Raw genomic sequence first — 26,907 nt, forward strand, 5'->3', positions numbered from 1 at the left:
GATATTTGAAGAAGAAGATTTCAAATGTGTGTTCCCCACATGCTTCTCTCAGTCAATTAAACAAGGATTGAATCAAATTATTAAAGTAAAGGCTACAGTGTATTTAAGAAGGTTATTTGTCCTTTTCAACTTTATTTGCAACGATAATGAAGACATCCCATGGTGTAAGCAATGGCAGTTATACCATATGAAATGTACTTAAAACTTGTGATAAGCCAAGGTTTCTAGATTAACATTGCCTTTACGTATCTGCTCATCAGGAGCTCCTATTTCTCAGCTGTCAAATCATACTTATGAAGCTATTACCTCCATGTTGTTGTATATTTAATCATTCAACAATGGATGACACAGTGGATAAGACACATACCACAGCTATTAATGTCTAAACTGCTGGCAACAAAAGTGAGTAAACCCGTAAGTGAAAATGTCCAAATTGGGCCCACAAATGGATCCACACGACTGGCTGAAATATGTTTTCCGCTTTGGCTGTTAAAAGCAGACATTGGCTTTCTAGCAGGAGGGGCGGGATAACCGCTATCTTTGGCGTTATGGGCTTTCCCCATAGAGTTGTATTGAGGATGTGATGGAGTGGTTTGTCTCCTCTATAAAATGTCTCTGGCGTTAACTACATTATGTAAATCACTTGACCTACACCACATGATTAATTAAACATTAATTGTTGCGAAATGGTCCCAGTTTGGGTCTGTTTAGGCAAGGAAAACTTGGTTAGTTTTAGGAAAATGTTGTGGTTTGGATTAAAGTAAGTAAATTACAGAAGTCACAGAAACCACGTGAAGGAAGTCAATAACGCTATTTAAGTTAAAATTCAAAAGAACTCAACATTTACCTGGTTCACATGGGACTCCATGACACCATTTTACCGAGAAAACTCCACACAGAAAGATCTGTATAATTAAAAAATAATTAGGGAGACTCAAGAGAGAGTTATTTAATATGGCTATATAATGTGTTACTGTCCCATTTAGAACCGTACATTACGTTATTACATTGGGCAATAGTCATAATTGGAGACTGTCAGAGTCCCAAGTATACTGTCTTTTTAAGTAGTAAAAGCTCTGCATCAAAGCTTGTTTCCACAACTGTGGAAAAGGGCAGAAATTCTTTTCATAGTTAGTTAAAGAGATCTTAGTAGCCCTTGTGTTTCTAGCCTCAGGAAAGCTGAGCCCTGAGTGTGTGAGAGGCAGGAGGAGATGGAGAACATCACATTATCTACAGAGAAGTTTTTTAAAGAGCACTTATCTCTAATGTCTCCTGAGGGAGGACGGCTGTAAAGTAAAACTAAGCAGATTACGTGACTGCTGCTCCTGTTGTGGTTTAGTGAAGGTTTAAAGAGACTACACACACACACACACACACACACACACACACACACACACACACACACACAAAAAGACAAAGAAAAAGAGAGCTCCACTACATCCTGTGAAGCTTTTTTAAACCTCTACTATAGCACCAGCAGTAGCTACTGTATGTGTAAAGTTTTTATTTGTTTCTTTAGCAGTTTAGGGAATTAATTTTTTCTCTTACTTTTTGTAACAAATAGTATAAAGTTGATGTTGAGGAAGGGAAGCTGTGATGTATAGTTGGTTTACAAATTTACAAATGTAATGTCATGACTAATTTGTCATTAATTTAAAGTAATGCAGGATCCATCCATCCATCCATTGTCAACCGCTTATCCTGTGTACAGGGTCGCGGGGGGGGGGGGCTGGTAATGCAGGATAGTTATTTTAAATAATATTTAATGTTATTGATTACATCTTCCAAGAAATCAGTGTTCTTTGATTTGGCTGTTGTAATAAAACTGTCTGGAGTATCCATGGTTTGCTTAAGTTGCTGCTGCATTTCTAACTCCATCCACTCTTTGTGCAGTTGGCAGAAATGTGTATCATGTCATATTCTCTGTGCTTATTATGAAAAATGTTGATCATACAAGCATTTTGGGGACTTCCTCACTGCACTAATTCTTCAGAAGGGTAGAGAAAGCACAGCATTTGTATACAACTGCAACACATCTGAGAGGGGTTTGAGGTGGAACAATGGGTGTACACACTGATTTAGACACTGGAAACCAGGGTTTAGCTCCTGTCTACCAACTGTTCGAAAACACTGGTTTCTTTTAACCATGAGCACAATCTTTTCATAAATATATATATATATAATGTACTTTGCATAAATTTGCAATTTATTACAAGTCCTCCCTTGTTGCACTTTCTAAGTCAGTATTCACCATTTTATGAGCTCCTAGTGTCCCATTAAATTTAACATCTCACTTCTGAAGTACATTAATGTTGCTAAGCTGTATGGATGATGTGAGTACTTATGTGCTTTTTGCCGGAATGACAGAAGAAAATTACCTTTTTTTTCAATGGAGATGTGTGTTGTTTTCAATTAAGAGGCAAATATATTCAAATCATTTACTTACTGCAGCTGGTGGATTAGTAGATATTTCATTACACATATCTCCTCCTGGAGCCATTAGTACGAGTGATGTAGCCCGCAGCATTCCCTCTAAATCTGCATAATTCTGGCAAATGAACTGAATCCTGCTTGTTTCTCGGCAACTTGTTTCAACTCTCTGAGTGTGAGAGTATGTGAGTTAAACCTGGCAGTTTAAAGATGAAGAGATTTTAAATGTTGCCTTGATGCCACTCCTCGCTGTTTTGATCACTTCATTTAGTTGATGTTTGTCTCTCACACAGCCACCCACATCGCTCCTCAGTGTTACGAGCCTCAATGAGGATGACTGTTCTATCAAAGGCAGCAGTAGATTAGTGTAACACAGTGTGGTGTATGCATTAGGAATGCTTGGGTTGCTCACTGTACATATGCATTAATGTGCATTTATGAAAAGAAAAGCTTTTATTAGACTTTTCTTTTACAGCTGTCCTCCCTCAGAAAAATCACCTTCTTGGCAAGTGATGTCATTTTAATTGCACTGCTTAAAGATGGGGACCTGCATTACAGTTGTTGGGCCAATTATCATTCAGGGGTCATGAGTGATGGGACCAAGTCTGTTCCAGTCTGGGTCAATTGGTGTTAAAATGATTTTTAAGTTTCAGTTTGTGCAGTTTAAAAAGCAATTTAAAACCCATTTTAGCTTGAAGACGCCCACATCATAAATTCAGAAGATGAATTCAAACCCTGACACACACTCCCGCTGGATTTCAGAGCTGGACGTATTTGAACCGCTGACTTAGCAAGACTTAAGCTGATGTGTTCAACGTGACATTGCATGTCTACAAAAAAGAATTACACATTTTTCTCTGGAAAAAGGTAAATAGCTACTGCTGCATATGTTACTCTAAAGGAACAGATTGACATTTTGGGGAAAATTAAATAGGTTGGAACAGCTAGCCTGGCTCTCGTGTTAATTAGTGAGCTTTGGATGTGGATTTGGACAGACTCAGCTAGCTGTTTCCCCGTTTCCAGTCTTTATGCTAAGCTAAGTAAGCTGGCTGCTGACTGTAGCTTCATATTTATTGTACAAATGTGAAAGTGATAGATGTGATCTCATTTAACTCTTGGCAAGAATTAAATAAGATTACTTCCCAAAACATCAAACAATTTCTTCAGAGAGTAACGTCATTGTGATATAAAAAGCAGAAATTTGTTGGTAGTTTTCCCAAAATATTGAAATATCGAGCATAGCGTTAGTTCAGGCTGGCAACGAAGCCAAGCTCTGCTCACAATCCCACCACATCAGCTGATAGCAGCCCATCGCAAAGCCAGCCACATCAGATCATCTGATTCCCCTCTTAGCATTCACTGGCAATTCCATACAAGGCACCTTATTAAAGCTGCTTTAGCCTGCCTAACCAATTGCCACCTCAGTTCCTCCTTTCAGGCTGTGTCTGATTAATCATTTCTGTTGTTATTGATGCTCCTGTGTTCTGTACCCTGGGGGGGGTGTCTTTGCTACTGTTCTATCTGCCTCGTGCTTTCCAAGTAGGCACGTGAAAGGACAAAGAGGTGTGCTGCCTGTAGGAGCTCCCAGAACAGAGCCTTACTGCCAAAAATAATTTACTGCAGAACAAATATCAGTTTCTTTAATGATAGTTATCCTGAGTGAAATTCCTTTAAGGATTCAAATTGTTTGACTAAATCACTGCCTGAAACTGGAATTGGGACAAGTGACATCATGGGATATGTAATTGCCAATATCTAGCTTAATAGCTGTCAAAAATTTGGAACCAAACAGTAAAGGAGTGCCCTCATTCACCCTCAACCTCCTTTACAACACAAAACAAAAAAGGTTGTGTTGTGAATGAGACTATTTTATGTTTCAGTCCAAGTAGATTTTCTGTACACAGCCACAGCAGGAACTTCATTCACTTCCAGCTCTCTGGGTAGAGTTTACACTGCGTCTTTTTCAAGCATATTTTTTATTATTTCTCAATTCACATTTGTTGTCAAACTGCTTTTGATAGATTTAGGTTTCTGTTGTGGTACAGAAAAATGCAAATGCTAGTGACTACAATCAAAGTCTAACTGTCAAATTATAACCAGTGTGTTGTCCTGTTTACTTAAAATAGTCTTTATGTGTGGGGTGTCTTGTAGGTTTCAGTAGACTTAAGATCTATTCCCAGAATTGTAAATAAGTGTAAGTAACCTTTTAACACATTTGGAGTAATTGAAAAGCCAACCTAAAGTAGTGGGTTTTTAAATGTTTTTTGAGAGCCAATAGGTTTTGGTTGGAAGATCTAAGAGCTTAGTAGCTTGAAAATGTAGGCAGGAGCTAAGCCATATAGTGCCATATAAGTAATTAAAATAATTGAAAAATTAATTTTGAACTTAACCAGTAGCCAAAAAACGAGGCTAACATAGGAATTATGTGTGACCTATGTCTAGTCCTGGTTAAAAGCCTAGCTGCTGCAGTTCAAGCTGTAGACGTGCCAGGGCAGTTTGACTCAGGCAGGTGAAAAGGGCATTGCATTGTTGAGACAGAGAAAATGCAAGTATGAACCAGACAGTGCAATTTCTGGAGAAATTGCGATGTGAATGCTGGCTGTTGAAGGCTAATGATAAACTGGATTGCTAAACTTCATGCAAGCTCTCATTTCAGCCTAATAAGTCTCCTTTAATGTGTGTGTGTGTGCACTGTATACATGTGTACTGTGTGACAGAGAGACAGGTGGACTATAAGACTGTGAGACGGACTGTGAGACAGAGAGACAGGTGGACTATAAGACTGTGAGACGGACTGTGTAAAAGAGAGAGAGGTGGACTATAAGACTGTGAGACTGACTGTGAGACAGAGAGACAGGTGGACTATAAGACTGTGAGACTGACTGTGAGACAGAGAGACACGTGGACTATAAGACTGTGAGACTGACTGTGAGACTGAGAGACACGTGGACTATAAGACTGTGAGACTGACTGTGAGACAGAGAGACAGGTGGACTATAAGACTGTGAGACTGACTGTGAGACAGAGAGACACGTGGACTATAAGACTGTGAGACGGACTGTGTAAAAGAGAGAGAGGTGGACTATAAGACTGTGAGACTGACTGTGAGACAGAGAGACACGTGGACTATAAGACTGTGAGACAGACTGTGTAAAAGAGAGACAGGTGGACTATAAGACTGTGAGACTGACTGTGAGACAGAGAGACACGTGGACTATAAGACTGTGAGACTGACTGTGAGACAGAGAGACACGTGGACTATAAGACTGTGAGACAGACTGTGTAAAAGAGAGACAGGTGGACTATAAGACTGTGAGACTGACTGTGAGACAGAGAGACACGTGGACTATAAGACTGTGAGACTGACTGTGAGACAGAGAGACACGTGGACTATAAGACTGTGAGACAGACTGTGTAAAAGAGAGAGAGGTGGACTATAAGACTGTGAGACTGACTGTGAGACAGAGAGACACGTGGACTATAAGACTGTGAGACTGACTGTGAGACAGAGAGACACGTGGACTATAAGACTGTGAGACTGACTGTGAGACAGAGAGACACGTGGACTATAAGACTGTGAGACTGACTGTGAGACAGAGAGACACGTGGACTATAAGACTGTGAGACTGACTGTGAGACTGAGAGACAGGTGGACTATAAGACTGTGAGACAGACTGTGTAAAAGAGAGACAGGTGGACTATAAGACTGTGAGACTGACTGTGAGACAGAGAGACACGTGGACTATAAGATTGTGAGACTGACTGTGAGACAGAGAGACACGTGGACTATAAGACTGTGAGACAGACTGTGTAAAAGAGAGAGAGGTGGACTATAAGACTGTGAGACTGACTGTGAGACAGAGAGACACGTGGACTATAAGACTGTGAGACTGACTGTGAGACAGAGAGACACGTGGACTATAAGACTGTGAGACTGACTGTGAGACAGAGAGACACGTGGACTATAAGACTGTGAGACTGACTGTGAGACAGAGAGACACGTGGACTATAAGACTGCGACACCGTGAGACACAGAGACCCAACTGTTTCCAATGAAGAGAACAGTGTGTGTGTGTGTGTGTGTGTGTGTGTGTGTTTGTGTCTCTATGTGTGTGTTAGTAGTAGTACCAGGTAGTAGTAGTATTAATTAGTGCAGTAGTAGTGGTTGTAGTAGCAGATGCAGTACTCTGGATGCAGTACACTTAACTTCATTCAAGAAATAGCTTAACGTCTGTCCACCAATCGGAACACAGGACCAAGTATGTGTGTGTGTGTGTGTGTGTGTGCTTGTGTGTGTCTCCTTTTGATCTCTCTCTGCTTATTAACATCACCTGGGCAACCAGCTATCCTATATAGACAGATAGGAAACTCTCTCTGAGACTTTGCCGCAAACAAACCTCCTAAGAGACTAAAATATAGGTCGTATCGACGAAATGACTTGACCAGGAGCGGCAGAAGGCGTTTGTGAACAATATGATCTATTTTTTGTTTGGATAAAGTTGAAAAAAGTGACCACTTTGGCGAGTTGAAAAACTGGTACGTTCTGCTCTGGTCAAGAAAATTTGAGGAGAACTTACAATGGCAGCAAATGGAGAACTTTCTGTCACCCTTGTCCTTTGGAAGGACACAGAGACAAATCGACCCGAGGGATTTAAAAAGCCCATGTGATAAATTTACTACGTTTCTGGTGTAAAATTATGCTTGAAGAGTTAAAATTGTGGTCAAGCCAGCGAGTTAAAGAGAAAAATCTAAGAAGATTTTGCGAGCCTGCTACACTGTAGTAATGATGTCACCCACTCTAACTCACGCAATACACACCCATTATAAACTCAGAAAAGAGCTCAAAAAAGCATAAAACTTCGACAGCGACCGTGAACAAACCATAAAACATATCAAAAAGCTGAATACATCCTTAATAAATTAACTTCTTGTGACCAATTCACAGTTTAAATCAAGTCTGTAGCTGAAAGTATGCTGAACTGGTGAGCTTTCAAAGTGGAGCAGGTATGAGGAGGATTTTGACAGTCTCTCCATTCACTTACAATGGGAGAATTTTCCTGGAAAACCTTGAATAATTTGGAAAGTATTCAAGGTATCAATGACAACAGTAATAGCACCCCATTCGTCATTGAGCCAGACAACTTGGAGTTTGAACGGAGTTTGAACGGAGTTTGTACGTCAAAAGCTGTGGGACTAGTTAGCGTGACGGAATAATAATAATAATAAAGGTTAGCAACAACATAGGATGCGAATGCTTACAGCATTCACACCCAATGATGCGTTCTAAGTCAGAAGCCAATAGTAATGGTCTGATTTTTGCAATGTTTCTGAGTTGAGAAAAAACATTATTGAACAAGTTTGTTGACACAGTTTTCAAATTTCAAATGAGGGTCAAATAAAACACCAAGATTTCTATAGTTTGGTTTGACATAGGAGGCAAGTGGGCCAATATCCTGGGAAAATAGATAAAAATAGAAAAACTGAGATACCAACACATCTATTTAGTCATTTGAAGAGGATGGAACGATCGATGGTTTCAAAAGCTGCACTTACATCTAATAGAACTAAGATGGAGTGCTCTCCCCTGTCAGCCTGCATGAGGATGTCATTTGTGACTCTTAACAAAGCAATTTCAGTGTTGTGTTGTTGGTGAAAGGCAGATTGGAATTTATCAAAAATGTTATTCCCTTTAACAAATTGAAGGAGCTGCTTAGCAAGCAGTTTTCCCAATATTTGGAAATGAAAGGTAATTTTGAGATGGGTCTAAAATTGTTTGGAACTGATGGTTTGACGCCAGGTTTTCTTAAAAGCAGCTGGACGCAAGCTGTCATGTGACATACACTGTGGTATATTGTGACCTGGAGGGCAGAACAACAGACCAGGATGGCGGATCACACTGGTTCCCCGTAGAGACACTGCAAAAGCTGTAAAAAAGCTTTCCCTTCCCACGATTATTTGGATCACTTCTCAACTTAAGAAAAAGTAAGATATGGACACAAACTGCAAGTCCATATACAGCACCCGCTGCCATATTTCTGCCGTTGCAGTTGCAGTGTGGCTGCATATGGAAGGTGCCATATGCTGGTTTGAAGTCTAATCAGATGCTCTCATTCTGTGCTATTAATTATGTGACAAAGCAATGCTAATTAAACTAGAAGAGGAGAACTCCTGCCATGTCCTTACCTTCAGGGTATTAGTTAGCTCACAACGCTGCTTTGCATTTCAATTAATCAATTAATAAGTCGGGCCACAGGCAGCTTTAGAACAGATACTGGCTCCTGTTGAATAATTCAGCAGTTTTAATCAGCATGTTCTATCTATCATGGCCAGAATCTAAATCTAACATGGTGTATGAACTATTTTTTTTAAATGAAATGTGGTGTGTTGTTTATCTTTGCAGCTGATGCATGTTGTCACAGATTAAATTTGGGTGGTAGTAGACATTTGTAGATTTTGCTTACATATTTTAAATTTAGAATTGCCTGTAAGGCTAAAACAAATGAAGCACTGTTTAGTGGCTCAACAGAAAAATAATGGCTTAAGTAAACTTTTAAAGATAAAAAATGTAAAAGGCTCACTGTTTTCTGTTCACAAAACAGTAAGAATTTGCTGCTTTCCTGTTTTATATTTAGGTTTTGAACTAAATATTGGACAAATGTTCTTTGAACACATAATACATCAATTTTGACTTTCACTTTTCCTCAACATTTTATAGACTAAATAATGATTAAATTAACTGTAAAAATAATGGACATGGACAAATTTTTGATGAAAATAAATTTTAGTTGCAGGCCTAATTTCTTTTTTTACCAAGAAGATCTTCTACCGGCATGTATCTGACAACTGTGATGAAATGGTGTAAACAGATTTTTAAAAAATTGAAATAGGCCATCACTGTTATGATAATGGATGCTTTTGCTCTCTGCACAGACTCATGTTGGGATTTGATACAAATCTTTTGTTAGAATCTTGCCTTTGGCACCTGAAACTCAAAAGTTGAAGTCAACTTGTCAAGACATGCCACTGTACCACATCAAGTTTCACAAACACACTCCACCATTTTCACTACTTTCAGGCCAGATCTCTTCAGGTCAAACAGGAGGTAGATGTTGGGCGGATTGGTGAAATGAACATAGACGTTTTCTGCTTGAGGATGATTGTTAGTGCTCTGGAGCAAAAACAAGCATCGCTGGAGCCTCATTATCCTGCTTACTGCAACGTGCTCTGAATGGCTAAGTAAGTCGTCTTAACTCATACTGAGAGGCACTGAACTCTGGGTTTGTGGGGCTTATAGAGCTCTGAAGTGTGGGACCTTCTGTTCACTGCTGTTGGTTGAGGTGATGGATGGAGCTCATTGGTATTCAGGGTCTCCAGCTCTGTCATAGACTGTGTGGGTTATTTTCCAAAACTGTAAAGAAGTGGACAACGCAGGTGAATGAGCCATGGTCTCTCCTGTGCCAGGTATTAGTCTGCGTATCATGTCAGTGGAGATTAATTGTGCTTGACAGTCTCAAGGCCTCGGCACTCCAGAGCTTTTTCTTTTTAATCTTTCGAGACTTTTTACTGCCGCCAGATTTACAGTTTATTCACCCTGAATGATAAAACTGACCCTGTGGATGGATGGATGAGCTGTAGGAGAGAGTTGATTCGTTCTGTCCCTCCAAATCCTCCTCTGGTACCAGAATTGATTAAACATTTATTTGATAGGAGGATATTTTATTGACCTTAAAAGCTACAGTTTATCCCATCACTCAGATGTCAACGTCATGGTTTCCTGCTCTTGTCGGTGATGTTCTGCATTACACTTTTCACCAAACACTTTTCAAGACACAGCATCGTGTTGTATTAAGACAGCAGAATCACTGCCTATTTTCTGTCAGAAGTAATCTTAGAAAGAAATACCTCTGTGTCTGTGTCCATATTTTCCTCCTGAAATTGTTCTGTGTGCTTATCATCAAGCAAAACAGCTCTCATTTTCCCAGCTTTCTCCATAATAGGCCTTCTAATGTCACAGAAATGTTTTGTCTTTGCTGCTGCAAGTGTGTTATGGGGCCGACATCTTGAAGACCTTACTTTTGGTCGCAAGTAATGCTACTTATTTAGAAATGTCAACATGTTAGCCAAATGTAAATTCCAGGAGAAAAAAAGATTTTTTTTCTTATATTACCTACATTCCCCGGTTGCCCCGGCCTTTCTGTGTGGAGTTTGCATGTTCTCCCCGTGTCTGCGTGGGTTCTCTCTGGGTGCTCCGGCTTCCTCCCACCATCCAAAGACATGCGGACTAGGTTAATTGGTGGCTCTAAATTGTCCTTAGGTGCGCGTGTGTGCATGGTTGTTTACGTATGGGTGGCCCTGCGATGTCAGCTGGGATTGGCTCCAGCCCCCCCGCGACCCGGTACGCAGGATAAGTGGTTGACGATGGATGGATGGATATTACCTACATTGGACGTTGAGGCTGACAGAAAGACAAAGGAGGTGTGTTTGTTTTCGTGCAGTTTGTGCCGAGGATGAAGGTGCAGTGGTTTCATATTCAGGAAAGCTCTCTGTGCAGCACATCCAGGGTCAGTGTCGAGGTTCAGTGGCCGCAGAGTCCAGCATGTATTCAACATTTAGCTTCATTTTTCTTTGAGCTGTCTGTGTTTGTGCTCTACTGGTCACACTTTCAGGGACGTTGGCTTTTAAATGCCAAAGCTCATCTGAAGAAAACCATCCTGGTGTTTTTAAACTCCCCTGCTCCCTCTCAGTCTGTGGAGAGCGAGGCGGTGCTTTCACCACACATTATCTCCTCGGGGATTACAGCACTCGGTGTCGGAGAGCCTTCCCTCTCATTTCACCTCTTCAGAATACTGTAATTCACCTGCTTCTCATGCTGAGGGCTCCCACCACAGTGACAAGTGTCTGTTAGGCCAAGGCCTAAGACTATTAGGAGGAGGACCAAAGAGCTGGAGGCCTTCTGATGATTGTTTGGGAGACCACATTTAAAACAGTGACATTAAATATGTATTCAAAGTTCAAAAGCACTCCATCACTATCAATAAATATACTAACTATAAAGAGCCACTGTGAGGCTTAGTCTGTGTAATATGACATATGTACATTATGATGCTAAGTGATAACTGCTTTAAATAGACTTCAGACTCTTGGTAATTGCTTACTTCAGATTTTTCATCATCAAAGAGATACTACTTAGAGCCATAGTGTCAACGAGGCCAAGCTGGAGGCGTTCTGATGCCACTGGAGTAAATATTCATGGGCTTTAAAAGTCTTCATATGCACATCTGAAACATTTAAAGGCACTAAGTGTAGTGCACTGGTGCTGGGAGTATAATTACTATGGTTGGGAATTTCATTGAATTATTATTATTGATGTTTAAATTATAGTTTTGTAATTAACGTTAGTAATTACTAACTGGTCTGAAAAAAACCCTACAAAGCCATTAAAGAGAGGACACAGCATAACCGGACCGACCTTTTCTTGGTACTGACGTTATTGCGGTTAAAAGCAGCAGAGCATTCTCAGCAAAACGCATGGTCAAATGGCTTCAGGTGTTGTTGGGCTCTTTCGTCCAATGTGCAGGCAGATCATTAATACTTTGCTAAAAGGCCTTCATTGGGAAGTAGTCGTTTTTCAAAATAAAGCCTATTAAAGCTACAAAATACCGTGTGTTTTATTCCAAATCATTTGAGACTGTCCGCTCAAGAAGAACAACAGCATCAGTTGGTTCAGCAAGTGCCCCAAAACCATATCTTGTTTTAAACCACGAGTCATGTTATTCAACATTTTTATTAGAGACAGGAGGTATAGAGTTAGACAGAAACAAGGAAGTGGGGAGTGGTATGGCAGGCAACACAGCTGATGCTGGAATGGAACGGTGGATGTTACAGTTATGTAATATGTAAAAGCATGACCACAATCGTGCCCAAACCTTACCCAAGTGTTTATTAATGTAACCATGATGATGGAGGTCCCTTAAACCCAATGAAATAGAAATAATAAAAAATAATTGTAAGTCACACCATTAAGTGTCTCTAACTTTAACTAAGTATGTATTTATCTTTCCCCTTACCTAACCAAGTTGTTTCTGTGACTACACCTAACTTAACTTTAACCAGAGCATTTTCATGTCAACAATTACTTTGTGTTTTTAACAGTGATTTGTAACCTCAATAATCAGAAACCAGAGATAAAATGAGACTATATATTGGACTTAAATTTACTGGGTGGACACACAGTGGTACTAAAGCCGCTTTCCTGGTTGATACCAATAGGCTACTTTTTGCTAACATGTCCTCAATAACAGCTTTATATGTGTTTTGTGTTTTTAGCTTGTTGCACTGCCCCCATGTGGCCAATAAATGTGTTAACGCAGGTTTAAACATCATGTAAATATATGTAGACATTTATCCTCTTTAGGCCAGACTAAAGTAGTCTTATTTATTATTATTTTTTAAATGCTTGCACTTGCAAGGCCCCTGGTGTGAGAAAGGCAGTATCACAGGTCATCTTCAAAACAGTATGTAGACCTCTTTTACTTAATATGAAAGACTATATGAATCAAACTATGTCTCTTTAAATGCAGTGATATTCGCTTTTAAAAAGTGAAATCATCAGGCCCTGCTGGATATCAAGAGGCAGATGAAGACCTCGTGTTGTTGAGATGAAGTACACTGGTGTTGACAGAGTAATAGAAGCTAAAGCCTGGTTGCCAGAGTTGTGGGCAGGGATCGGACTGCAGTGTGAATCATAGTAATTGGCTCTTGTCTCAGTGGTGGAGAACAACATCCATTAACAGGGAGGCTTTAGATGGAGGCAGCGTTAGTTTGGCTTTGGCTTACAGTTTGGAGCTCGAGAGGAAAACTATGAATATTTACTGAGCTGATGTCGACGATGAGTCTTTGTGTATGTATGTGTGGGATGCAGTTACACTATGGGCTACATTTCTACTGTGTGTCTGTGTACTGTTTAATATACTTTTTCTCCATATGATTAATGATTTAGCTATGTAAATACAGCCGCAGTGCAATAAATTATTGCCTAAATGTTGTAGGTTGTGTTATAATATTTTTTTATTTATATATGTTTTTATTTAAAGACAATTAAGGGACTAAATAAACTTGCGTTGTGTGGAGGAGAGCTGAATATTATGTTTCACGCCCTCCCAGCATTAATAATGTGTTCAGTGGACCCTTCTCTTGGTTAAAATTGCAACACCTTCTCCACAATATCTCATGATAATATAACATTGAATTCTTTGCCATTTATTTTGCCATTAAGAATAGTTGATTGAAGAATGGTTAACTCCAATTTAAACCTTAATATGTTCATTAAATAATACAGTTTTGGCTGAATTTAAGACGTCCCTAATGATAAGACAAATCCCTCCATTTTGAAACACTTTGAACATCTTTTTTAGGATGCAAAACACTTTCACACAACTTACAATTAATCCAAGGAGAAGAGTCCTCATATTTGAAGCCTTTTCTCTCATCAAAGTGACAACATGAAATAATACTGTTAAAGCCTAATGTAAATCCCACATTTGTGGAGCTTGTCTATCAGTCACACACTCACACTCTCCTGTCATTCTCTTGGAAGCAGTCAAAATTATTTTGTCAGCTTGTTAGCATTTTTTGTCTTTGTCTTTTCGGGCTCTTCATCATCAGTGACAGCAGTCATTCTTGGCTGCTTGACAGGCTCTCTCCCCCTAGTTCATTTTGGCACTAAAGAAGTCGGAAAAACGCTTTGTACTCGTTTTCACTCATCGTGAATTTATTTTCTCCGTGGCAGCAAAACACACAAGCCTTTAGAAACTGATGTAAGTTAAACTGGGCTAAAAGAACATTTTTTAAGAATGATTATAGGGAGAATTAGTGATTCTTGCTAATGGCTTGTTGATATTTGAACTGAACTGCCAATATAAATATATCACAATAAGGCAATGTAAAAATATTAACGTTGATTATTACATACGTGATCTATTAGATATTAGATGGTATAGGCTTCAACTAATTCCACTTGTGGAAGAGGCATGGAACTTCTTCCATACTGAAGTTAAAACCGTAATTGATAAACATGCTCCTGTGAGAACTATTAAAGTCTGAATTACTTCAACTATTCAAACAAAGAGTTATAGCTTGGGCTAAATATCGCTTCTCAAAAGATGAATCTGATGGGACAATATATAGACAGTTAAGGCATAAATGTAAAACTGAAACTAGGAATGCTAAACCTAATTACTATAGAGACTGTTTCTCTCATGATTTCAACAATCCTATGCAATTCTGGAATCACTTAAATAACATTCTTAACAAAAAAAATAATAATTCTGTGAAACAAATATGCAAGGATAATGATATTTTTCTGATCCCTTGCATATAGCTCATGCCTTTAATCATAATTTTTTGTCTTTTTGTAGTTCAAAATCTGTTTGCTCTGATGGTTTGGCATGTTCTTCTAATTCTTCCATGCCTGCTGGCTCTTTTTCATTTAAAAAGATCATGCCTAGTGATGTCTTTAATGTATTACATGACCTTAAATTAAAATGCAGTGCAGGACCAGATGATCTTGAAGCTTATCAAAATTGCAGCTCATATATTGATGTTTCCTCTTCTTTTTAATCTATCATTAACTACCTGTACTGTGCCACAAATTTGGAAAGACCAATCGAATGTGAATAATTATCGCCTGATTTCTATCATTTGTGCAGTTGCTAAAATATTTGAGAAATACATTTTTTATCAACTCACTGAGTACACTAATAATTATAACATTTTATCTCCACATCAATCTGGCTTCAGATCTAATTTTTCTACTTCAACTTCAATTTTTTTTGATAATGGTCATTTCATTGGTGCTGCTTTCATTGATCTCTCAAAGGCCTTCAATATGGTTGACCATTACGATCTACTGGATAAGCTTTACTCTGTTGGTTTGAATAAACATGCTGTGGTTTAATTCCTATTTGCATAATAGACGTCAGTGTGTTGTTTACCAAGGATTCCAGTCAGATTATTTAATTGTTGATAAAGGTGTTCCTCAAGGCTCAACTTTAGGCCCCTTAATTTTCTCGATCTTTATCAATGACCTGGCACAAGTTTGTTCTCATTGTAATTTGGAGCTTTATACTAATGACACTGTCATCTATACCTCTGACCGTGATTTGCTGCAAGTTCAAGGAACTCTTCAATCTGACTTTGATAAAGTACAACAGTGGCTGTTCATTAATAAACTCCTGTTGAACATGAAGAAATCCTGCGGCATGGTGCTTTCCACAATACAAAATCACCGTTGTGCTTCTTGTTTTGAAATAAAGTTTTTAGATGAATCCCTTATGCAGAATGTGGAGGAATTTAAATATTTGGGCCTTTGGCTTGACTCCAACCTTACCTTTAAGATACACATTGACAATATCATTAGGAAAGTATATGGATGTCTTAACACTCTGTACAGATCAATCAATTGTTTTTCAACTCAAGTCAGAAAAAATATTTTCTCAACTGGTAATACCAATCATTGATTATGCAGACATAGTCTACACTAATACCTTTGAGTCCAATCTTAGAACTCTTAATGTTGTACTCAATTCCCTTTGCAGATTTATACTAAACTGTCCATTTAAAACTCATCATTGTCTTATGTATGACTCACTAAACTGGCTGCAACCTAAACCACGAAGGGATTACCACTAGATTCTGTTTATCTTCAAATGTGTTTATTTCAATTGTCCTGCATACCTTAAACAGCACTTAATACCTTATTGCTCGACATACTCACTTAGACACCTCCAATGTCCAACATTTTTTACGGTACCAAGGTCGTTTTCTGTAGCTGGTAGGAGAGCCTTTCAATATAAGGCCCCTCAAGACTAGAATAACCTTCCTTTTTTCTTGAGATCTATTTCCACATTTCGCTTATTCAAATCGTCACTTTTTTCTTTTCTTAAAACTACATGCTTTTGTTATTAAGAATACCAATGGCATTACATATAAATGGTTTATGTAGAAAATATATATTAGTATGTATACAAACATGACTTTTTTTGTCTTCATTCTCTTTATCTTGATTTTCTTTGGACATTCCTATGTGAGATGTGACGTTATCCTGCATGTTACATTTTGTCATAAGGCATATTGATAAATGACGTATTAGTTGTTTAATGCACTCGGCTGATTATTTGTCAGTATACTGTAATGTATGTGCTATGTTAATTGTGGGGGTAAGGGCAGGTGAGCGAGTTTTTGTTTTGTATATATGTCTGTGTTTGTATTGTGTTTGTGTTGTGTTGTGCTGTGTGGTTAATTTTGTGTCTATGCATGTATGCTGCAGGACCCCCTTGAAAATGAGATGATACATCTCAAGGGGTTATCCTGAAATAAATTCTATTCAATTCAACTGCCAAATAAATAAACCCCTCCCTTCAGTGTTCCCTCAGAAACTCTATCCCCCAAATTTAAAATATCTGAAGTTTCTCCAGTGTTGAAACACCTTTGTCCTTGCCTGGTCATATAATTTTCCTTCCCTGTTTATACTCTTCACCCCTTTTCCTCTTTGGCTGTTTCTCTGCCATCTCTTTTTCTTCGCAGTGCCTGGAGTCCAGCACTTTCAAATGTGCACGTGTATAGAACTCTCTCTTCCATTGCCCCCCATCACTCCTGTGCACCAGCATGAACACCAACAATTGCAAATTGGCTGGAACAGTGTTGTGTGGCAAGGTCCACACCACTTTCTTTGTTTTCAATATACAGAGCCAGGGCTGTGTAGGAAAACTGGATTTTTTTCAGAGCACACATATTCTAAAACAAAGAACCAGCAAACTGTGAGGAAATATTTTGCTGAATTTTACTGAAAATGAATTGGATTGCAATCACGTACTATTGTCCCTTTAACTCTAAACACTATAAACATTGTTGGAGACTCTCATTTGCCGAGCAACAAGGCTACAAGCAACCTGAATTGTAACACTCTCTTTAGGAGCCAGTGTCACACAGGCCTTCTCTTTCCATTCAAAAAGAATATCTACTGTTGTAAACACATTGTCTAGTCCTTGAATATAAGATGTCCCCCAAATGTAATTTCATGAAAAAAATATAGTTTTATATTTTATAAATAACTTTCACATAGCCACCAGATTGCAATTACCAAAAATATGGCAAACATGACAAAATAATGCACACAAAATTCTGCCAATTCTACCAAAAACAACAGCATCATTGTCACTTTATATGAGCCTTTTTTTCCTTACTGTAGTTTTGCTTAGTGTCAAGATGTGTTGGAACCCCTGTAGGAAAGACTTGCTCTCCGGACAGATAAGCCAATGGATAATTATTGCACATTATGTATAATATATAATGTTTTTATTTAGTCATCCAGAAACCATTAAAGTGTGAGACATGTAAAAGTTTCTTCTGACAACGCTGGTTTGTCTCCATCAGTATCCAGCCTGTAATGAGCCAATCAGGACGCCATTCATCTCCACAACACGACATGATTACAACGTTCATTTATCCATCGCCACAGAAGTACACCAATAATCCATCCAACTGGACATTATTACACTGTTCATTCATCTAATATGGTGTCCTGACAGCTGAAAGACCTGCTCCCACCTGCTTCTCAATGATTAGACTCCACTCTGCCACTTGTGTGTTAATATTCACAAACTCAATAAGAGTGATGAGGAAGCTGTGGACATGTGAAAACCTCATAATTCTGGTGTTTTGATTGAAAGTTAAATTGAAAGGTGTTTACTTCTCAGTGTATTACATTGTCTTATTCAATCCTAACATTACGGTGGATAAATGCTGAAATGCACGATGGTCAAGTTAAAAGCAACACTGTATTTCTTTGGTGCTGGTAATTTGGAAATTCAGGGCTGTCACCTCTCATCAGTGAGCTGCCGTCCTGCTGTTTTTCACTCAGGCTAAAAGATAATAATCTATCTCCAGCTGTGTCTGATATTGTGATATCCTCAGTATGTGATATCCTGAACCACTTAGCTGTGTTTTTCCACTATGGAGAAGAGTTTGGACCACAGAAATGTTTATACTAAAGTAAAGAGAAGAGAGGTTCCTGCATCAACCTGCTGTTGTGAACTACTGCTGTTCACTGAGAGACTACAGAGCAATGTCAAAGGCTACTTAGCGGACATTAAACCTGCAGTTCAATGACAAAACTCCACTTCACTTCAGCTGCTCAATAGTGTTTATCGAGGCTCAAAAATGTGATGTATGTATGTTCCTTCATGTATGCTGTTATTGGTTGATTGCTTTGGACAGAAACAGATCACCAAGCAATGTAATAAAGAATGTTATAGAAATGTGCATGTAATTTACATACACATAAACATCTGTAGCGTCTCAACAAGATAAGCTTACAACTTTGCAGCAACACTAAAAGAAGTCAATGATAATGAGAACAAAGATCAGAGTCACTGTTCCTGTTCCTTAACACTGAAAATAAGCAAATATTATAAGAAAATGTATTGATTATCATAAACAGCCAATGAAATTTGTCTTCATTTCCATTTTGTTTGGATTGGATTTTCAAAACAGTGTAAGTGTGGAGCCCTAACCTTGTATGCTTTTTTCTGCCTTGTGATTGGTTGACAGAAGTGTGTGACAGCGCGCTGGTGTCAAATCTGCTGCCATCATCCTTCAGAAGCTCTTCCCAGCTGTCCAGCAGTCATGCACCAGGCTTCGCCAAACTCAACAGGAGAGATGGTAAGGAAGAGATTCTGATGCCCAGAGTGACTGAGTGAACTGTTGACTGATGAGTGGGACATCAACACTCGATTTGACTGGAATATACAGCGTGATGTGGCTGAATATTAGACAACATAGTCTACAATGCATGGAAAGACTGAATTCTGTTGAAAATATGGCTGAAGTGCTGCTAGTATACAGGTTCAAACTGTTACTAATATTGGCTTGTGTCATTAGCAAAATGCTTGTGAAGGTATGGCACGTTCCATATAAGGTGACAGAGAGGGGTGTAACATGCAACAAAACTATGAAAAACTGTTTCCTGTTGGAATTGAACCAGAGATGCTGTTAGCCACATAGTCCACCAGGACACCCTGAGACTTATGACCAACAAAGTTGAGGTCCAAACTATACACAGTCCAAAAACACAACATACTAGGAAAATGGCGATAGTGCTTAACGCTGGGTACAAAAGCGATCTGACACTGAGAAAGGGAAACACACTGAATGCACTAGGAAGGGAAGGATAATGGTGGAGAGATGAAACTATTTTTGGCAGAGTACACAATCACAAATGCAGAAAACACATAAGGGCAGGAAGTGAAGTACATGAAATGGGCCGCATTGTTTTGTCTGTATCAATTTCTTTTTTCAATTAAGGGCATTCATCTGTTACTGAGGAATTGTTCTGCAGCAGAGGAGCTCAGTGCAGCAAGACTTTGTTCAAGCAACAACAAACAGAAACATTTTTATCGGATTCACAGAGACTAACCAACAGCTGACTGGTGACTAGTTTAGAGGGAGACCGAGGATCAAAATAATAACTGAGAGACAAGACAAAATAAAAGAGAAAACAAGCAATAACTGCTTTGCCCCATCTTTATTCTCTGTAGATGCTGTATGTGTTGCCAGAAGGATAAATGTGAATGGTGTTTATTCATCCAACACAATAGCAGAAGGGAGCCCTGTGCTGGATGCTGATGTGAGGCTTTGACGAAATAAAGATAACGGTTTGTTGTGGAGCTTTTTGCAGAGAACAAGCTTCCCTGCTTTATCTTGACATCAAAGCTCAGAATCAGCTGGGAAGGTGAGATGAGTTTAATCTGGATCTGAATGATTTTCACCACCTGGGAAACTAAAGGAAGCAGAGCCTGCAGAACACTGCTCAGTCCTTAACTACTTTAATGATCGAGACTTTAAAAAGACGAAGTCTGCGGTCTTTGTTTGATGAGCCGAAAAGCTGCTCAACATATTATGTACATTCAATTGTTTGTTTAACATGTATGTCTACAATGGCAAGAAGTCATTTTTGATGATGTAAATCACTATCTCTTGACTGAATCAAGTGTGCAGAGAGAACTGGTATTTTGGAGATGTTACTCGAACTAGGAGTAGGACTTCATTGTTGGGTTGGTAACAGTCGTGGTCAAACGTTTTGTTTTCTTCCATCCTCTTTAAAAGCATTAATCTTCCTGTCATGACATCCTGATGTGAGTGTGGGATCCAGAGCTGCAAGTGTGACTAAAAAATGCCTGTTTGTTTATTATTTCTGGACTCTCAGTTATGATGCTTATTAGCTGCGTTAAGTAGTTTTAAAAAATATATATTATTTATGTGTTTTATTTACTTAGTGACCTCCCCACAGAGAAGTATCACCCAACTCTCACCTAGTTCTATAGTTTTAGCTACCGTAATAATATTTCAGGTCATTGTTTTGGATTTATGATCCTCAAATCTACTGTTTTGATTAACTCTCACTCCTCTCAACCTCATGTCCAGCTGCAGAACTTGTTTCTGCAGCTGGAAAAAAACTAAGCTAAGATCACTGTATGTTACCAGCACTAAAAGCAGACTGACAAAGTTAGTGACTAAAGAGCCAGATGTTTCACTCAGGGGTTGGTGAAGACCAGGGAAGAGCTAAAAGTAGACAAAATATTGGACTTACATTCATCAGGTGAACACAAAGACAACTTCAAATGAATGATAATGTAGCTCCGTATCTGCTGGATGTGTTAATATGCAACCGTTTGCTAACATGTTCACCATGTCAACTTTATAATGTGATATGTTTCATGGTAACAGGTTGTTGACTGCAGCTTTAAATTCAACACAGTAAGCCTCAACCCATGTCATTGTCAACGTAAGAGGGCTTTACCCTTATTACCATATCTGTACTAACATATTTTTGAACCTGCAGTAGGTAGATTGGATGTACATGCCAAAGGCTGCCTGTGAAAATTCACCAGACATCCTCTCATTTATCATAATCATGTCAATATGAGAAAATGGGGGGATTTGGAGTGGGAGTGTTATGAAGCTACTGCTGATAACATCATAAAACAGGATCACCTATAAATTCACTACTGCATTTTTCAAATCCAGCTCCAGTTGTTGGTAGATTAGGAGAGCCTTATGTGCCACACTTCCTCCCCACTTGCATTGACGGTGCAAAGCCCACACGATTGCAGCTGTTTGCTGAGGAAATCGATGAACAAATGAACATCTCCATCTCATTACCCTCTCCTTCTGCTGCCACTATCTCAGCCTCCTCCAGTTTTTCTCAGAGGAGCAGTTTTGCTTTCAGTTCATTTACTTACTAAATGAACAGATTATAAGAGCCCTGGAATACCACCTACAAGATGAAAACAGGTGTTTTATCCATGGGCTTTATCATCCTAGATTTTCTATCGTAACAATAGACTGTAATCAAAAATTTATAATTTCTTAGCTTCACTGTTTATGCACAACCAGACAATAAAAATACAGTGTACAAAAACAATAGAATGGTAAAGAGAAGAAAAACTATATTCCATGGAGAAGGGCTCAGGATGAATTTGAGTTAGAGTTTAAGAGTCTGATAGCTTGGGGGGGAAAGCTGTTCTGCAGACTGGTGGTGCAGCAGCAGAAACTTCTATATCTAGTTCCAGACGGTAGCAGCATGAACGGGCTGTGGCAGGGTGGGTACTGTCTTTTCTCCTTTGGGCTCTGCATAAGCACCTCACCTCACCGATATCACTGATGCTCAGGAGATGGGTACCAATGATCTTCTGAGCAGTTTTAATCACCTCCTCCAGAGCCCTTCTGTCCTGGGCCGTTGATATCCCATGCCAAGTAGTGATGTTTCCAATCAGGATGCTGGTGCTGATGCTGATGTTGTGTTTGAGAGTTTCAACTGCTGTAGCTGAGAGCCAGATACATAATACTATGTGTAAATTAAGAATAAGACATCAAATTAGATTTTACTAAACTTACTAATATCCTGCAGCACCAAGTGTATTTCAGAGGGTTGACATGATTCACCAGAATTGGTAAAACTGGTGCTAACTGACTAAAATGTGTCACTGATTAAAACAAATGATGGTGTTGTGGTTCAGGTTACTGACAGATGAGCAGAATATAGATATATATATTTTTTTCTTTTTTTTTCACTGTTCCAGGTCATGATATGTCTAGAAATGCTAATTCAAAAAGCAACTGGTCTTGCTGGATTTTGATTGGTTGGTTTAAGGCAATTAGCCGGTGCCTATTAGATATTTCAGAAAGTAAAGAAAGTAAAGACATTGAGCACTCAGACAAAATAGAATTTTTCCAGTTACAAAAAATGTGAGTAGTTAAAATTTTCCACCCCTTTAACTTAAGGACACAAGGTCAGGACACCAAAAACATACAGTACATATGGAGTCCACCCCCCTGCATTCATGCACATGCAGTGCCCACTCTTCTGATGGATGTAACTCACTCACTTAATCTTGCTCAAATCTTGTCTTTGTGTCTGTACAGTCGGTGCTACTTTGCTGAGACCTATGGTGTGCCGAACAGATAAGGCTTCAGCTGAAATGTCCACAAATTCCCTCTTTGAGTTTTTTTGGCCTCATTGTTTTAGCACACACAGCTTAGCAGTGATAAATGTGTTTGTGTCGGGTGTAAAGCATGCATGGTTGTTTTTTTATACATAGCAGTTTCTTTCGAAAGGTGGCACACTCAATATTTTTGACATCATTTTTACATCTGGGCCCAGAATTGACTGAAAAGCGCTGGCAGGCAGCTGATGGGAAATGAATTTCTCTTTCACCAAGAAACTGCAGAATGAATGACTAACTTTTTACACATTTTAGGCTTCTAACCACTCGGTTTTGATCCTCAGTCTGTCTCCTATTTTCGCTTTTTATCTTTAATTTCTCCCCCGGGCTATTTTTATTCTCTGTCTTTTTTCTTTCGCTTTGCCATGTGTCTGTCTTCCTTTTCTTTAAATTATCATCTTTTAAATTGTGTTCTGTTCCTCCAAACAGACTGTCCTCTGTTGTTATCATAGGTTTCACTCCCTCTCCGTCACATTTTCATCTGTGAAAACTAATTAGCCAGCTCTATCTTCTTGCCAAATGTTGATAGGTGTGTTGAAACATTTTCTTTTCTTGGGCAACACTGCCAATTATCAGTAATGAGGCTACGATTGCGGTGGAATAGAAAGAATGACTGTAGCACACTAATTACTTTCTAAATGAATAAGATTTTAAAAGTGGAATTAACTTTAATTAGAACATGTTCTGGTTGTGTGGATTGCCAACTAATCATGTATTGATTTACATGTGTGAGTTGTGTGAGTGTGTACTTTATGGTAAGGTGGTTCCAATGTTACGCTTTGAAACTCAAGCGGAAATGTGTTGTACTTTGCCCCCAGAAGACATACGGTGCTTTCCAACTTCCTGCTGCATCGGGCCCATTAGGCGCTACGCCTGTCTGACATGTTATCAGACTGCTGAAATTACCAATCAAGTTGGCCATTCTCATGCAAATTATGAGCTCTCACTCCACGCCTGTATTAAACAGTCTGCATGTTATCTGTCTCTCTTCTTTTCCTTTCAGCTAACATTCTGTCCATAGCACTGCCTGTTCACTTTTCTACCTGTCTCTCACAACAGCTTGCCTTTTACTGTGACTATCCAGCCTTTTCATTCCGCTTGACTCTTCATTTTACTCATGTCTCTCTCTTTGTTTGTTCCTGTCTGTCTTCTGTACCTGTCAGGTGGAATATCAGTGCATTATTAATGATTCAGCAGTCCTTTCTTTACTTATCCATCCATCTGTTCCTTATAGTGAAGCCTCTGTCCAGAGCTGACTCACGTCAAGCTTGGTTTCCCTTCAACAGTAAAGCAGAAGGAGAGCTGTTCAGCCTACATTCACTGCCTGCACTGCTCTAATAACAAGAACGACATACAAATTGAGTTGGTTTCAGGTGTCAGGGTCCTTACAGATGAAGTGGATTACTGAAGTATCAGGGATTAAGAGAGTGGTAAAACCATCTCAAGTTAGATTGGATAGTTTAGTTAGTTTTTTCTTTTGTGAAATAGAATTAGCTCTTCTTCTTCTAAGATAAAGTGGAGCACACCCTAACATATATCATACTATATATAAATGATTTGACAATTGGGCATTTGATCCACAATTTCCTAATCATTTTTAAAATAATTTCCGTGACATTTCCTGGAAATAAATGTAATTTGGTATTAGCAAAGTTCTTATAGGCAAGTCATGCCACTCTGGCAGCCATTTTGGCAGCTATTTCGGATTGACAAGACCAGGCTCCTATCACAGTGAATGGGGAGAGAGCTTTTTTCTTGACCAGTTATACTACAACTGCGCATGCGTAGTAGTAGTGACGCAGTAGACCCCTTACATCAGTGGAACCACACGGTTGGCTGAAACATGTTCTTTTTTATTTCTTTTTGATTGGCTTTCTAGTGGGAGGGGCAGGACAACCACCATCTTTGGCGTTACGGGCTATCCCAATAGAGTTGTATTGAGGATTCTTAAAGTAGCATGTCTCCTCTATATAACGTCTCTGGTATTACTTATCAACACATTCTCACTTTTAACTCATTACATACAGTAGAGATGCTTGGTCAGGACCCCTTGGCTATGCTTTTAATGCCCTGGGTACCCCTTTAGCATAAATTTCAACATGTAGGCTGTCTAGTGACAAAAAATATGCAACCTCGGGTCAAATAAGCAAAAGTAAAGTGGTAGTTCACTTTCACAATAAAACCAGTAGTTAAGCGTTGTGAAATGGCATGTTGTTAACAGTGTGAAACATCACAATTTGGTTAGGTTCACGCAGCAAAACTACTTGGTTATGGTTAGGAAAAGGTCATGGTTTGGCTTTAAATAACGTCACTTACGTGACTTAACTTACTTGAGTAAAGTAATGGTACTTGTGTAACTTATGTAACTTAAATTACTTAAACAAAAACATTCAGTGGTAACCTTTTGTTTCATACGGGGGACAAACACCGGTCTCCTGACTGAAAGTCCGGTTTCTGGCCCACCATCCACCTCAATCACCTCCTTACTCAGACTTTTCCATTAAATATCCTACACTTACCTTTATTATTAAAAAATTACACTACAGGGCTTTCCCTTGGCGTGACACCAAGGGGTCTGGACCTTGCATCCATATGTGACAACTTGGGAGTGAGAAGGGAAAATAGAGAAATAGCTTGATTTCCTATTCCAATGAATTGCTTGTGTAAAGAGAGATCGTTTATCAGTGCACAGTAGGTCAGCTGAACATGCAATATCATAAAATTTGTCTGTAGGAAAACATATCGTCAACATGTATTGACAATAACAGCAGCAAATGATACTTGTCAAAACACTCCCACCCATTGTTTTCTGTTTAAGCCTGCAGACTGGTATCAACTTGTCCAGATACGTCACTGTCTGTCTCTCCTACGTCGACGTGCATCAGCTTTCAAGAAAAGCTTTATTTTACTCTTTTAATTGTCACTTGATGGATGTGTTGACCAGCTTACACTACACACCCGAAAGTAATCCTGTTTCCATACTTTCATTCACTGATACAGAGTGACGACTCAAAAAAAAAGGAGATTACTGAGCATTTATGTTGATTATGGCATTAACAATCTCCACTGGGGAGAGCGCAAGCAGTCCAAGCTGACTAATCATAGTTCTTGTGGTCTTCATGTGGCATTTCTGCAGCTACTGTTGGCTACAGCTTTCAGAGTTCAAGCTACAGGCAACAGGGAAGAGAACCCAGACACACAGGCAGAGTCGATTGAATTAAAGGGCTTGAATCAGTGGCCAGTAGGTTTGCGGTTGGCAACATGAAGACAGAATGAAAAGGCAAGCAAATTCTGACAGGCTGGAAGCCAGAAAGAAGGCTAGTCACAGAAGCTCTTTAAACACAGAAGAAGACATACACTCAGTATGATGGCAGTATGATGGCAGTAAAGCAACGGGGGTTAGAGGGTAGAGGGCAAGTTCCTATTTCTTTTTTTACACTTTGTTGTGAAATACAAAACATAATTTATAAATGATGAAGTCTACAAATTTGCAGGACAGATTAACAGGAAGAAATTAATTCAACAGGGAGGAAAAAATGGATGAGAAATACAGCATGGAACAGTTGTGTGGTTGTAAAAGTTGGCTCATAATGATTCAACAGTTGCTTGTGGGGTTTTTTTGTTTGCTAGTTTAGCCAACTACTTGGCATTAATCATACAGCACCACTCTGTCACATATAACACTATTGTTGTAATTGGTGTGGTAAAATCCAATTTAACTGAGCCTTTACACCACAGTAGCCTGTTTAACTAAATTTACAAAAAAAAAGCTACTTAAGTGTAGGCAAAGATAATGAGCTTTAAGTTGCCACTGGCAGAGAGTTTGGGTTCTAATTGGCTGGCAGAACACTGATGTCACACTCTTGACTGTCATTAACTATGAGTGCATTTCTCAGTGGACAGTTATAGTCGATTC

The 26,907-nt window shown here is 39.0% G+C and overlaps 1 protein-coding gene across 2 annotated transcripts in view; it reads left to right on the forward strand.

Moving 5' to 3' along the window:
- The window catches only part of LOC119901722 (contactin-associated protein-like 4), a 120,887-nt gene that overhangs the window by 18,582 nt on the left and 75,398 nt on the right, over nt 1–26,907 (forward strand). For both annotated transcript variants that reach the window (XM_038717341.1, XM_038717342.1), the window contains exon 2: nt 19,039–19,149. In XM_038717341.1, the coding sequence (XP_038573269.1) occupies nt 19,039–19,149 (111 nt within the window). The remainder of the gene's footprint in view (nt 1–19,038; nt 19,150–26,907) is intronic.

Source organism: Micropterus salmoides, unplaced genomic scaffold (genome assembly GCF_014851395.1).
Source record: "Micropterus salmoides isolate LMB-PRFRI ecotype aquatic unplaced genomic scaffold, ASM1485139v1 Ms_hic_scaffold_14, whole genome shotgun sequence".
In the NCBI taxonomy this organism is placed as follows: domain Eukaryota; kingdom Metazoa; phylum Chordata; class Actinopteri; order Centrarchiformes; family Centrarchidae; genus Micropterus; species Micropterus salmoides.